Source organism: Bos grunniens, chromosome 14 (genome assembly GCF_055505025.1).
Source record: "Bos grunniens cultivar Pamir isolate PY7600 chromosome 14, Bosgru_T2T1.0, whole genome shotgun sequence".
In the NCBI taxonomy this organism is placed as follows: Eukaryota; Metazoa; Chordata; class Mammalia; order Artiodactyla; family Bovidae; genus Bos; species Bos grunniens.
In genome coordinates this window covers 27,217,835-27,232,359 of record NC_141178.1, presented here as the reverse complement: position 1 = coordinate 27,232,359, position 14,525 = coordinate 27,217,835, and the positions used below count along the sequence as shown (strand labels likewise).

At 41.6% G+C, this 14,525-nt stretch overlaps 1 protein-coding gene across 7 annotated transcripts in view; it reads left to right on the top strand.

Moving 5' to 3' along the window:
- Positions 1-139: 139 nt before the first annotated feature.
- The window catches only part of NUDCD1 (NudC domain containing 1), a 93,267-nt gene continuing 78,881 nt past the window's right edge, over positions 140-14,525 (top strand). For all 7 annotated transcript variants that reach the window (XM_086335345.1, XM_086335343.1, XM_086335349.1 and 4 more), the window contains exons 1-2: positions 140-368; positions 14,197-14,351. In XM_086335345.1, coding sequence (XP_086191471.1) covers positions 251-368; positions 14,197-14,351 — 273 coding nt within the window. In that variant the 5' untranslated portion in view covers positions 140-250. The remainder of the gene's footprint in view (positions 369-14,196; positions 14,352-14,525) is intronic.

Here is a 14,525-nt window from a genome sequence, read left to right as displayed (position 1 = left end):
TCGCTCAGCCTTCTGGGTAAGAGAGTCCAGATCCTGCTGTCGCACGGGCATTGAGTTCAAGAAAGACTACATATCCCAGCATGCAACAGAGGCAACTTTCTCGCGGGCACTACATTTCCCAGAAGGCACGCTGCGCCGCAGTGTTTTCTGGGATGAGAACCACGCCGCCTCCAAGCCACAGTACTCCCAGGGAAGCGCGGACCTTTCAACGAGAGCTTTACTAATTCTCACGCTGGGCCCCTGGAAGGCGATGGAGGTGGCCGCTAATTGCTCCCTGCGGGTGAAGAGACCACTGCTGGATCCCCGCTTCGAGAGTTACAAGCTCTCCCTCGAACCTCTGCCTTCTTACCAGCTGGAACTTGACGCAGGTGGGAAGCGGCGGCACCCTCTCGCCCTCTGTTCCGTTCACCTTTCGGTTTCCTTCGGCGCGACCCATTCTTCATTTTCTTCTTTTTTGACTTCGGCTAGCCAGGCGACTGTGACTTTCCTCACGGTCAAGCCGGGCTGGGGTTTACCATGGCTTTCTCTGGAGAATGACTCCCTTCCCCGACCCCCTAGGGAGCCGCTTTCCAGTGGTTCTGGCGTAGCAGGACCGTGGGTTCCGCCCTCGGCTCTGCTGCCCGGGCTCCGAGAGCCTGCCCGAGGTACTGCCTAGGCCCGGCCCGCCTGTCGGTCCTGGTCTGATTCCTGCTGCAGAGAGAGCTCAGGACAGGCTTTGCTCTTGGAGCATCCCCTGTGTGCGTTGAGAAGCCACACCTCTTTGGAAGACCTTCTGCTCCTGTCCTCTGGCTGAGACCCAATTCTTAGAAGAGAAACTCCGTTGCATTTATAGGCTGTCAGATTGAGGACTCTGTCGTAGGACTTTTCTCTACATCTCGAGAAAAAATTGGAGACGAGTTGGTTTAGTATCCACACTTCTACTTATTTTATCTGTCGGTGGCGGGAATAATCATCCATGTTTTTACAATGTAACGAGTGGCATTTTAGTTGACGATAAAGAGCCCAGAGATTGCATTTTTGATACACAATCCTGCTGATTCTGATTCATGTCAGTGGATCACACTTTGAGCGATAATCTAGAGTTAATAGGTTTTATAGTATCAAGTAAGGGTTTATTCGTTTAATGTATAAATTATAGAAACTCAGCAACCTCTCTTGAGAGCCTGTTTTATGTACATGCTGATACAATAAAGATGAATATGACACAGTAATGTAAAGTTGCTATTGTCTAGCTAGGAAGAAAAGTGTAAGCTGATAGTTACAGGAGGATGTGGTAAGGCAGTGATCAGGATATGTACAAAACATAGTGATGGTGTTTCCATGTTTCTCAAACCGGCCAGAGACATCTAGGAAAGCTTCTAGATGAGGGAGTTGATATCTCAGTTGCGCTGTAAAGAGTAGGTAGGAGTTGATCAGGATAAGAAAAAATAAGCTTGCTGTTTCTTTTCATTCCCTTTCTCCCACCTTACATAAATAAATAATAACTCCATGTTATTTAGCCTTGCATTAAAAAACCACCTCAAAACTCAGTGGCTCAAAACAGTAAGCAGTTATTAGTGCTTATAAGTCTACAGGTTAGCTAGGCGGCTCTAGTCATAACTCAGCTTTCTCATACATTTGGTGTTCTCTGGCTATAGGCTGCTGTAAGATGGTTTCAGATGCTCCCTTCTTGGTTTTCCTCCATGTGGTCTCATCCAGCAGGCTGCCACAGGCTTATTCCAAGAGACAAGCAGTGCACAAGAGTTTTTTCAGGCTCTGCTCGCAGTAAGTTTGCTGTTGTTCCACTGGCCAAAGCAAGTAGTATAATCAAGCGCAGAGTGGGTATGTATGGGAAGACTTCTAACGCAGGTCGACATAGTCGTTTGTGCTTTATCTTTGGTGTATTTCTTGTTTTTTTTAACCTCTGTAGGGAAGGAGCAAATTAGCAGTGATCAGACTCTCGCCACACGGCCTCTCGCTCTTGCCCACGTTTTGTGAATACGTAGTTACATAACAGCTGAGACCATTTATTGTACTGTGCACGTTCAGTGCCCTGTATAAGCACCACCTGAGAAGCCGTTGCGGCTGCGTTATAGCTGTGTCCGCTAGGTGAACCATGAGAAGAGAAAATAGTGTGTCTGTTTCTACGGCTGCTGTGCCAGTCAGGAGACAGTAAATGTGTCTGCCGTTCCTGCAACTCCTTGAGTTTTCTTCCCTTATCCCTGCTCATGCCTTGCCTACCATGGTTCAACAGTGTGCACAGTGAGGGACATCGAGATAATCTCCTATTCAGTTTCTCAGCAAAGCCTGTCAACTCAAAATCTTGTCTTCTCCATGCCTCTACCCTGGTCCAAATCATTGATATCTCTCGCCTGAACTATAGTACCTTCCTGACGAGTCTTTCGATTTGGGGCACCTTCATTCCATTCTCTTTAAGGCAGTACTTGTTATAGTTTTTAATTCTTTGTTTATTTGATATCTGTTTCCTGCACTAGACTGTGAGTTCCATGGAGCTCACTGTGGTGTTTCTCTTTTGCTCAGTGCTCACTCTGTAGAGACAGTGGTTGGCATAGTCGATACTCAGTACATAGACTGAATGAAGGAGAGAAGTTGTTGAGGTCATTCCATTCCTGGGAAAGCCTGAGCAAAGGGGAAACAATTAGACTCTGTGCAGGGCACTACTGCACTGCTGTTTTGCAAGAGCAAACAAATCTACTGGGAGAGTGAGAAGATTTAGATAGGTGAAGGCACTTTTTAATCTTTGGCTTTTTTTTATCCTGTGAGTCAGTGGGCAATTACAAAGTAAAGCTCAGCTGTCATAGATTTACCAGCTTTTTAATTTCCTTAGTGGAGCTGTTTCTTAAAAACTGTCATGTCCTCACCCACCTTTTCATAATCAGAAGGATATTTTGACACCAAAAAAGCAGGAAGCAAACTGTCACAATAAATATTCCTCTTGAGTACACTGTGAAAAAACTAAGATATTCTTTTTCTCCCTCATTTCACCAGTATTGGTCTTAGATTATTGTTTGGGATGCACAGGTGGAGATGATGAGATGTCATTTACATTAGGGTCTTAAGTAGAGAAGGGAAATTACTAAATTGGGGATTGAAGAGTTCACTCTTCGGGGCTTCCCCAGTGGCTCAGATCGAACATGGGTTCGATCCCTGGGTCAGGAAGATCCCCTGAAGGAGGAAACGATAACCGACTCTAGTATTCTTGCCTGGGAAATCACATGGACAGAGGCGCCTGGCAGGCTACAGTCCATGGGGTTGCAAAAGAATCGGATACATCTTAGCAACTAAACCACAGCAAGTTCACTCCTAGGCTCTGGGAGATTGAGTTTGGACGATGAAGGGAGTGGAGACGGGGAGACCAGTTGGGAGGCTTTGCAGTAGTTCACATGAGGAGCTTTCATTAAGAATTACTTGAGGATGATGAAGAAGAGGTTAATTCTTTTAAAAACTGCCATTTCTAGAGAGTGTGAGATGATTGAGCTGCTCCTCCTGATGGTTTGATTTCTTTTATAACCAGCCCAGGGGGTTCTTATTAATTCAACAAACTGTTGGCAGGCACCTGTGCTGTGTGAAGCTCTGCAGTTGGGATGTGAGAATGAAGGTGGGGTGTCTGGACTCGAAGAGCTCAGAGCATTGAGTTTTGTTCTCTTGTCTTATGTGTTGTTAAATTGTTCTAAAACCCGCTTTGCTACCCCCTGTGACACTGCATAAACAGTAAATGTCACTTTGTCTTTTTCTATCCCAAAGAACTAAGCAATAAAAATCTTTTGTATAAAATGTTACTGCCCTTTGACCTAGCAATTCCATTTCTGGGCCTTTCTCTTATATTTTTTTTCCCCTAGACTCTCCACTCAGTAAATGTATATATTTTCACTTAGCTAATTCATACTCCATTTTTTCATCTTGGTTTACAAGAAAGTCAGATTTCTTTCTTGACTATTAGAACCTATGCTATAAAATCTCTACAAATTAGAATATGTACTTTTCCATAGACCTGATTCTTCATAGACTTTATCAAATTTCTCAGCATTTGGTGTCTGTTTTCTCTGCTAAGACTATATTCTGTGTTGAGAGTCCTGTATCCATCTTTTTCTTTCAGTGTTTCATCTCTGGGGCTGAAGCATGACTGACTAGTAATAGATGATTTTATATCACACACAACAAACAGCTTTTGTTGTTCAGTCACTCAGTTGTGTCTGACTCTTTGCGACCCCATGGACTACAACACGCCAGGCTTCCCTGTCTTTCACTATCTCCCGGAGTTTGCTCAAATTCATGTCCATTGAGTCAGTGATGCTATCTAACCATCTCATCCTCTGTCTTCCACTTGTCCTCCTGCCCTCAGTCTTTCCCAGCGTCAGGATCTATTCCAGTGAGTTGGCTCTTCACCTTTGCTGGACAAAGTATTGGAGTTTCAGCATCAGTCCTTCCAATGAATATTTGGGGTTAATTTCCTTTAGGATTGACTGATTCGATCTCCTTGCTGTCCAAGGGACTCACAAGATTCTTCTCCAGCACCGTAATTTGAAAGCATTAGTTCTTTGGCACTCAGCCTTCTTTAAGGTCCAACTCTCACATGACTGCTGGAAAAACCATAGCTTTGACTAGATGGACCTTTGTTGGCAAAGTGATGCTTTTTGCTTTTTAAATATGCTGTCTAGGTTTGTCATAGCTTTTCTCCCAAGGAGCAAGTGTCTTAATTTCATGACTGCAGTAACTGTCCACAGTGATTTTGGAGCCCAAGAAGACATAGTCTGTCACTGTTTCTATTGTTTCCCCATCTATTTGCCATGAAGTGATGGCACCGGATGCCATGATCTTAGTTTTGAATGTTGAGTTTTAAGCCAGCTTTTTCACACTCCTCATTCACCTTCATCAAGAGGCTCTTTAGTTTCTCTTCACCTTCTGCCATAAGGGTGGTGTCATCTGCATATCTGAGGTTATTGATATTTCTCCCAGCAGTCTTGATTCCAGCTTGTACTTCATCCAGCCTGGCGTTTCTCATGATGTACTCTGCATATAAGTTAAATAAGCAGGGTCACAGTTCACAGCCTTGACGTACTCCTTTCCCAATTCTAAACTTGTCCGTTGTTCCATGTCTGGTTCTAACTGTTGCTTCTTGATGTGCATACATGTTTCTCAGGAGGCGGGTAAGGTACTCTGGTATTTGCATCTCTTTAAGAATTTTCCTCAGTTTGTAGTGATACACACAGTCAAAGGCTTTATCGTAGACAATGAAGCAGAAATAGATGTTCTTCTGGAATTCTCTTGCTTTTTTCTGTGATCCAGCGGATGTTGGCAATTTGATCTCTGGATCATGTACCTTATGTTGGCAATTTGATCTCTGGATCATGTACCTTTTCTGAATCCAGCTTGTACATGTGGAAGTTCTTGGTACATGTATTGTTGAAGCCTAACTTGAAGGATTTTGAACATTACCTTGCTACATGTGGGGCTTCCCTTGTGGCTCAGCTGGTAAAGAATCTGTCTGCAATGTGGGAGACCTGGGTTCAATCCCTGGGTTGGGAAGATACCCTGGAGAAGGGAAAGGCTACCCACTCCAGTATTCTGGCCTGGAGAATTCCATGGACTGTATAGTTCATGGGCTCACAAAGAGTTGGACACGACTGAGCAACTTTCAGTTTCACATGTGAAATGAGCACAATTGTGTGGTAGTTTCAATTCTTTGACATTGCCTTTCTTTGGAATTGGAATGTGGCCAGTCCTGTGGCTACTGTTGAGTTTTCCCAATTTGCTGGCATATTAATTGCAGCACTTTAACAGCTTTACTGAGATATAAATGACAATAATCTACAGATATTTAACTGTATAGTTAGTTTTGATGAGTGTCTGTATACACTTAGGAAGTCGTTACCACAATCAAGAAATTAAACTTAGCCATCATCCCCAGAATTTCCCTTGTTCCTTTCTGTATCTGGCCCAGAGTTAGTTAGGAGGGAACAGGGAGGAAGAAAAAGGCAGAAGTGATCTCCCCTTGTAGCCCACCAGGCTCCTCTGTCAATGGGATTTCCCAGGCAAGAATACTAGAGTGGGTTTCCATTACCTTCTCCAGGGAATCTTTGCAACCCAGGGATCGAACCCAGGTCTTCTGCACTGGCTGGCAGATTTTTTTTTTTTTTTTTTAAACCACTGAGCTACCAGGCACGCCCCTAAGGTTTATAATGTACATCTCTAAATTATTACATGATACATTCAAATGATATTTTATTATTTCATGTATAGTTTGAGAACCAAAAGTATACTTCCATTTCTCTCCTTTATGATATTGTCATGCGTTTTACTTTTACATATTACTATAAACTTATGTTGTTGTTCAGTCTCTTAAGTTGTGTCCGACTCTTTGGGACCTCATGGATTTCAGCACACCAGGCTTCCCTGTCCTTCACTATCTCCTGGAGTTTGCTCAAACTCATGTCCATTGAGTTGTTGATGCCATCCAACCATCTTAGCCTCTGTTACCCCCTTCTCCTCCTGCTCTCACTCTTTCCCAACATCAGGGTCTTTTCCACTGAGTTGGTTGTTCACATCAGGTGGCCAAAGCATTGGAGCTTCAGCATCAGTCCTTCCAGTGAATATTCAGGGTTGATATCCTGTAGGATTGACTGTTTTGATCTCCTTGCTTTCCAAGGGACTCTCAAGAATCTTCTCTAGCACCACAATTTGAAAGGATCAGTTCTTAGGCACTCAACATTTTGTTTAAATAGTTAATTACCTCTTCAGTTCAGTTCAGTTCAGTCGCTCAGTCGTTTCCAACTGTTTGGGACCCCATGAATCAAAGCACGCCAGGCCTCCCTGTCAATCACCAACTCCCAGAGTTCACTCAAACTCACATCCATCGAGTCAGTGATGCCATCCAGCCATCTCATCCTCTGTTGTCCCCTTCTCCTCCTTCCCCCAATCCCTCCCAGCATCAGAGTCTTTTCCAATGAGTCGACTCTTCGCATGAAGTGGCCAAAGTACTGGAGTTTCAGCTTTAGCGTCATTCCTTCCAAAGAACACCCAGGACTGACCTCCTTCAGAATGGACTGGTTGGATCTCCTTGCAGTCCAAGGGATTCTCAAGAGTCTTTAACACCACAGTTCAAAAGCATCAATTCTTCAGCACTCAGCTTTCTTCACAGTCCAACTCTCACATCCATACATGACCACTGGAAAAACCATAGCCTTGACTAGATGGACCTTTGTTGGCAAAGTAATGTCTCTGCTTTTGAATATGCTATCTAGGTTGGTCATGACTTTGCTTCCAAGGAGTAAGCATCTTTTAATTTCATGGCTGCAGTCACCATCTTCAGTGATTTTGGAGCCCCAGAAAATAAAGTCTGACACCGTTTCCCCATCCATTTCCCATGAAGTGATGGGACCAGATGCCATGATCTTCGTTTTCTGAATGTTGAGCTTTAAGCCAACTTTTTCACTCTCCTCTTTCACTTTCATCAAGAGGCTTTTTTTTTATGGCGCTTTCTGCCATAAGTGTGGTGTCATCTGCATTTCTGAGGTTATTGATATTTCTCCTGGCAAAGAGATGTAAAAGTAGAGGGAAAAATCTTAACGTATTTACTTCTATAGTTGCCATTTCTGGTGCCCTTCATTCCTTTATGTTGATCCATAGTGTTATCTGTATAATTTTCCTCTGCCTGAAGGACTTCTAATATTTCTTATAGTGTGGGTCTTCTGGTGATGAAATATTTCAGCTTTTGTGTGTCTAAAAACAGTTTGCCTTGATTTTCAAAAGATATTTTTTGCCATGTACAGAATTCTAGGATGACGGGTTTTTTTCCTTCACTACTTTAAAGATTTTACCCCTGTGTCTATTACTTTTATTGTCTCTCATGAGAAATCATGTTATCCTTTGTTCTTTTATGCATGATATCTCTTTTTTCTCTGGCTGTTTTAAAGATTTTTCTCTTTCATCCTGACTTAGAGTGGTTTGATTATATTGTGTGTTGATGTGGTTTTCCTCATAATTCTTGTACTTGGGGTTTGCCAAACTTCCTAGATCCCTGAATTTATAGTTTTCATCAGTTTTGGCAAGTTTTCAGCCATTATTTCTTCTACTGGTTTTTTTTTTTTCCCTTCTTTGTTTTCTCCTTTAAGGAATCTTAAAGGTCGGGAAGATCCAGGGATCGAACCCGGGTCTCCCGCATTGTAGACAGACACTTCGCCGTCTGAGCCACCAGGGAAGTCTTTTAAGGAATCTAGGTATCCATTATTTATTTATTTATTCCTTTTTGGCTGTGCTGGGTCTTCGTCGTCGTCTCCATTCTGTCTCTAGTTGCGGAGCACAGGCTGTAGGTACGTGGGCATCAGCAGTTGCAGCCCATGGGCTCAAGAGTTGCAGCTCACAGCTCTAGAGCTCATCCTCAGCAGTTGTGGCGCGTGGGCTTCGTGGCCTTGCAGCATGTGGGATCCTCTCAAATGAGAGATTAAACCATTGTCCCCTGCATTGGCAGGTGGATTCTTAACCACTGGACCTGCTGGGAAGTCCTCGTTAACCCATTTTTAGATCATGAGAAGTTAAACACCAGCTCATCAATGCTCTTTTTATTTTTTCTGTTTTTGTTGTTTTGTTTTTTGTTGCTTTTTGGGTATGCTGCGTGGCATGCAGGATCTTATTTTCCAACCAGGCAACCTGTGCCCTCTAAAGTGGAAGCACAGAGTCTTAAACACTGGACCTTCAGAGAGGTTTCTTAAGTCTGTTTTATTTTGGGTAGTTGCTGTTTTCATGCCTTTAATTTCACTCTTCTTTTTCAATGTCTATTCTGTCATTAATTCCATCCAGTGTATTTTTCATCTCTAGAAGTTTGATTTAAATGATTTTAATATCCTTCATATCTCTAGTTATGAACATTTGGAATCTACTTTAATCAATACTTAAAGTTTTATCCTGCTAATTATAACTTCTGTGACCATTATCTGTTGGCATCTGTTGAATGATTGTTCTCTTCATTGTGGGTTTTGTTTTCTTTCCTCTTTGTAAACCTGGTAATCTTTGGATGAAAAAAGTTGTGAATTTTACCCTATTGTATCCTTATAAATCTTCTTGAACTTTGTTCTGTGATGCAGTTGAGTTACTTGAATTTATTACATTAACTTCACTGGGTCTTCTTAAATTTTTTTTTTTAGCTTAGTCTGGAGCAGTGCTGAGTCTGTGGCTGATTATTCCTCACCTCTGAGACAGGACCATTCTGTGTATTTTGCCTATGAATTAGGAGTTCGCTCTGGTCTACCTAATGGGAAGGATCACAGCTCCCAGCCTTGTGTGAGTTCCCATCGCTGTTCCCTCAGTTGGTCCTTTCCCTGGCCTGGAGTGGTTTCCTCAAACATGTGCCATTAGTCGTCTGCTGAGTATTTGAGAGAGGCCTCTGCAGATCTGGGGAGTGCTCTCTCTGCGGCTCTCTCCTCTGGTACTCTGCCTGATGAACCGTAGCTGCCTTGGTCTCCCCAGACTTTTCAGTTCAGATTCCTCCACCCAGAGAGTCGGCCACATTCTACTTCATTCGCCCCTCTTTGTGCTGTGGGCTGGACCCTCAGTCAGGGCACCAAGCTGGGCACGGTAGGGCTGACCTCATTTGTGTCTCATCTCTTAAGGATCACTGTCCTTTGTTGCCTGTTGTCTCATGTCTTGAAAATCACTGTTTTATATAATTTTGTCTGATTTATTTTGTCTTACTGGTTGTTTCCGAGGGAAGGCTAAATCTGGCCACTATTATTCCATCTTGGCTGCTCAATACATGTTTTTAAGTGAGAGAGTAATTTCTGTAGAATATTAGAGCTGGAAACAAAATTGAAATGGATTCAGGAGCATAATGAGAAAATGGGAGTGTAGACTGTTTATTTAGAGAAGTTTGAGAAATACAGGGCGGAAGAAAGCTCTGCTTTGAGTGCAGAGCAAAGGAATCCTTTCTCATGTGTTTTGTGAGTGGGGGAATTTTCGACATATTTAGGTAAAGGAGAAGGGGCCAGTGAAAAGGAGATAACCAACCTGCGGAAGGGCCCAGAAGAGGCAGAAGAGAAGGAAATCATCAACAGCTATGTGAGAATTAGCCTTGGAAGGGAGAATAGGAACAGAGAAATTAACACTCTTCTCAGGCATCATATAGCAAATTCTTCACATGTTTTTTAATATAAGCCTGTCAATAACTTATAGGGTAAGTATTATTCACTTTTATGACAGGTGAGAAATCAGGGTAGACATTTAGGTAACTTACCCTTTAAGCTGCTCATCAGTGGTTAACCTGACCCAAAAGCACACACTCTTCCTGGTCCCTGGGCTGTTTCTTCAAGGCAAGGAGAATAAAAGCTGGTTAAAAAAATTTAGGCAATAATTAAAATAAAGAGAGAGAAAAGCCGTGTAACTATTGTTTTGTGTAAGTTTACTATAAAATTCATGCCTGCTCTTCTGGAGGAAAATTTGGGGAAAAGCAGATCTAAGTATGATGGTACAGAAGCTTATATAGAAGAGTTTAGGCGGGGCAGTGCTGCTAAATCTAGTCTTGCCCTGTTCTATACATTTGCTTCAGAACTAGCTCTACAAACTTGTACTCTGGCTTCTTCACATCTTTATATGCAAAGAGCAGCAAACTCAGCAACTAGGTGGAAAGAAGATAAATGGTCTACGAAGTGACCTTTGTAAAGTAATTCAATTTAATTGTATGTTCTAAAAGGACACGAAGCTGTAATTGTGGCCATTGTTAGCATCCTTTGGCCAGGAACCCTGTCTGTTTTATATACCAGTATTTGCTCAATGCCAAACACCATGTCTGGCACATAATAGACATTCAATAAATCAATTTGTGAATGAAAATCTATAGATTTTTGAGGTCCCATGCATGTTATTTAAGAAAGGTAAAGATTAAGGGAGACTCCCCTCTTGTTAGGCCCCAGGTGCTTTTTAAAAGAATAAGGGAAAAGGCTTTTCCAGTAGGGCTCTTGTAGTATATTTCCAATAATAAAATAGTTTACTACACTGACTTCTTAGCTCTTTATTAAAGAGATCGCTCATCTTCAGTCAACTCACAGAGCCAAGCTAGCTTGGAGACTCCTGGCCATCGTCTTCTCCTGTAGACTCCGCAGAAGAGCCCTGCCAGTGGTTAAGCTCTGTCACATTCTGGATGTTGCTTTTCTCCTTTCATTTCCTCTGCCTTTTTATACTTGAGATGATTGACATGATAAATGCAGTAACTTTAAGTATGTAATGTGCCCTTTTCTTGTGTCCTAATAAATTATATAAAATAATCTTGTCAGAATGCAGCAAGACAGACTGTTTCATGGTTTCCTAACACGGTTTTCCAGATCCGTACGTTCACAGTCGAGTACGCATTTGTACTAAGGCAAAGGGCTAAGAAGTTTCTGGCTTGTTCAGCATTGCCCAGGTCTTTGGCACGCGTATGAAGAAAATGTATTTGTTGTATCATTGCCTCGTGTTACTGCTTTGCGCCATTATGTTAGCGTGTATACTTCCTGCAGTATCGCGTTTAATCCACACAGTGGTGCTAGAAAACCAGGAATTGATTGTTTCTAATCTGTGTGTATGTATTTTTAGCTTCCAGATAAAATAAACACTCCCTCGAGTTATGTAATAACAGTTTCCTCAGCCTCTATCAAATCCATCATAAACTTACAATGGTTTTACCTCTGGAGGTCTCTAAACTTCAGCCATTCTTACCTGGATGACTGCAGTAGCATCCTGGTGGGTCTTCCAGGGTTTCCTTTGCTCTGCTCTGTTTTCCATATTTAGTTATAAGTAAAGCTTCTGTACAGAGAAGGCAATGGCACCCCACTCCAGTACTCTTGCCTAGAAAATCCCATGGACGGAAGAGCCTGGTAGGCTGCAGTCCATGGGGTCGCTAGAGTCAGACACGACTGAGCGACTTCACTTTCAGTTTTCACTTCCATGCATTGGAGAAGGAAATGGCAACCCACTCCAGTGTTCTTGCCTGGAGAATCCCAGGGACGGGAAGCCTAGTGGGCTGCCGTCTATGGGGTCGCACAGAGTCGGACACGACTGAAGCGACTTAGCAGTAGCAGCAAACCTTCTGTAAATTTGAATCTAGACCTTACTCTCCTACTTAAAAGCTCGTAAATGAATTATTACATTGAGTTTATCAGCAAAGATGAATATAGCAGGGCCTTTTGTGATCCACCTTCTGCCCAGTTCTCTAGTTTCACACATCTATAGCCTTTCCTCGTGCAGTTCTCCTTGTGATAAGGTGGGTGGGTGTTTTTGTGTGTGTGCTCAGTTAAGTTGGACTCTCTGACTTGTTTTTTTGAAATCAAGTTTTTCCTTCTACTTTTGCCTGTTGTCCTTTGCCAGTGATAAGTAGGGGTGTGTGTGTGTGTGTGGTGTGTGTGTGTAGGGGTGTGTGTGGGTGTGTGTGTGTAGGCATATTTAAGTTAACTCTACCTTATCCTTTGTGTGTGTGTGTGTGTGTGTGTATGTGTGTGTGTGTGTGCTTGCGCTCAGTCAAGTCAGACTCTTTGCAACCCCATGGACTGTAGCCCGCCAGGCTTCTCTATCCATGGGATTTCCCAGGCAAGAATATTGGAGCAGGTTGCCATTTCCTGCTCCAGGGGATCTTCCCAATCCAGGGATTCAACCTGTGTCCCTTTGGCTCAAATTTTTGAAAGCCTTCATTAATTTCCCCGAGTAGATCAGCTTCCAGTGTTAGTGGTTCTCAGTCTCCAGTAATTTTTCTCTGTACAATTTATTGCAGTTTAATTATATATTTATTTGATTAATTATATACATATTTACATTTATATGGGTGTTCCCTTGTGACTCAGCTGGTAAAGAATCCACCTGCTATGCGGGAGACCTGGGTTTGATCCCTGGGTTGGGAAGATCTCTTGGAGAAGGTAACGGCTACCCACTCCAGTATTCTGGTCTGGAGAATTGCATGGACTGTATAGTCCATGGGGTCGAAAAGAGTCAAACGTGACTGAGCGACTTTCACTTCACTTCACTTACATTTATATATAATGTATTTATTTATTTGCCTAACGTCCATTTCCCCACTGGATCACAAGTGTTAAGAAAATAGATTCTGTGATTTTATGCCTATTAAAATATTTGCTGAATAAATGAATGAATAAATGTAAGTCAGCCAGTACTCAAGACGGGTATTAAAAGTAGGGACAGGTGAGCATTTGGGGGAAAAAGACGAAAATACTTGCAATCAGAATATAGTAAGGTGAGTTTCATAATTAAGTAAAGTACTGGCTAAGCATAGTCTACTTATGTATTTCCTTTTGGAACAGAAATTAATTCTAGGTCATGAGCAGCCCTGAACTATAAGGGTTTCTATCTACATAGATGAGAAGGAGGAGTGGGAGGCAGATTTAAAATTGTCGAAGCAGCTAAGAAAGTAGATCTTATAAGTTCTTATAATAAGAACAGTTGTAACTATGTGAGTTGATGGATGTATGTGTTAAACTTATTTGGTAATCATTTCTCAATACATACATATATCATTATGTTGTACATCTTAAACTTATACAGTGCTGTATATCAATTATATCTCAGTAAAGCTTGAAAAAAGTAAAATTATGGAAGTCTCTAATGCCCTAGTGGAAAAGAAGCATTGTTGTTTGAGTAGGAAACCTTGTTTCTGTTCCAGATATGATACTGTTTTGTTCTGTACTCTTGGGAAAGATGTGGTATAACATTAGTAGTCACCATTTACACTTTGTTTCCATCGTTATATAATGAGATAATAAAAACATTCTCTTTATTTCTTAACATGTAGTAAAAGTGAATGAGTTAATAGACAGGAAAGGATTTTTAAAAGTACAAAAACACTTTATAATGTAGTGTACTTAATATTTGCCCAGAAGACAGGGAATCTTTCAATTTTAGAATTTCTCTGTTCTTTATATTCGTAATTATAAGGAAGAGGTACCTAAAAGAAAAGTGTGTGAAAAGCTGTATCTCCCGCAGCACTATACTATAACTTCTGTAAGCGAACGGCCTCGTCAGTTTGATTCACTGTTTACCCTTTGCACACAGTGCCTGGTTGGTGCCCAGAAATTGTTTTTGAATGAATAATATAAGTAAATTGTCCCAAAGGCCTTGGTAATTAGTGTTCTGTTTTTTTTTTTTTTTAACTTTATTGGCATTCTGCAGAAAAGAACAATCTGAGGAAAGCTCTTCGTGTTTATGTTTATGTTTCTTATATTTCAGCTGTGGCAGAAGTAAAACTTCGAGATGATCAATATACACTGGAACACATGCATGCTTTTGGAATGTACAATTACCTACACTGTGATCCATGGTATCAAGACAGTGTCTACTACATTGATAACCTTGGAAGAATTATGAATTTAACAGTGATGCTGGTAAGAAAAAGATCTATAATATTAGAATTTTTCCAATAAATTTGATCCTTAATTTTCACTTTTCATCTGATGGCCACAGAATTGAGGTACCCATACCTTTAATATATGGAGTCGTATCATCAGTTTGTATAAGGCTTCATTTTCTTTAATTCAACTTTAATTTTTCCCTTCATT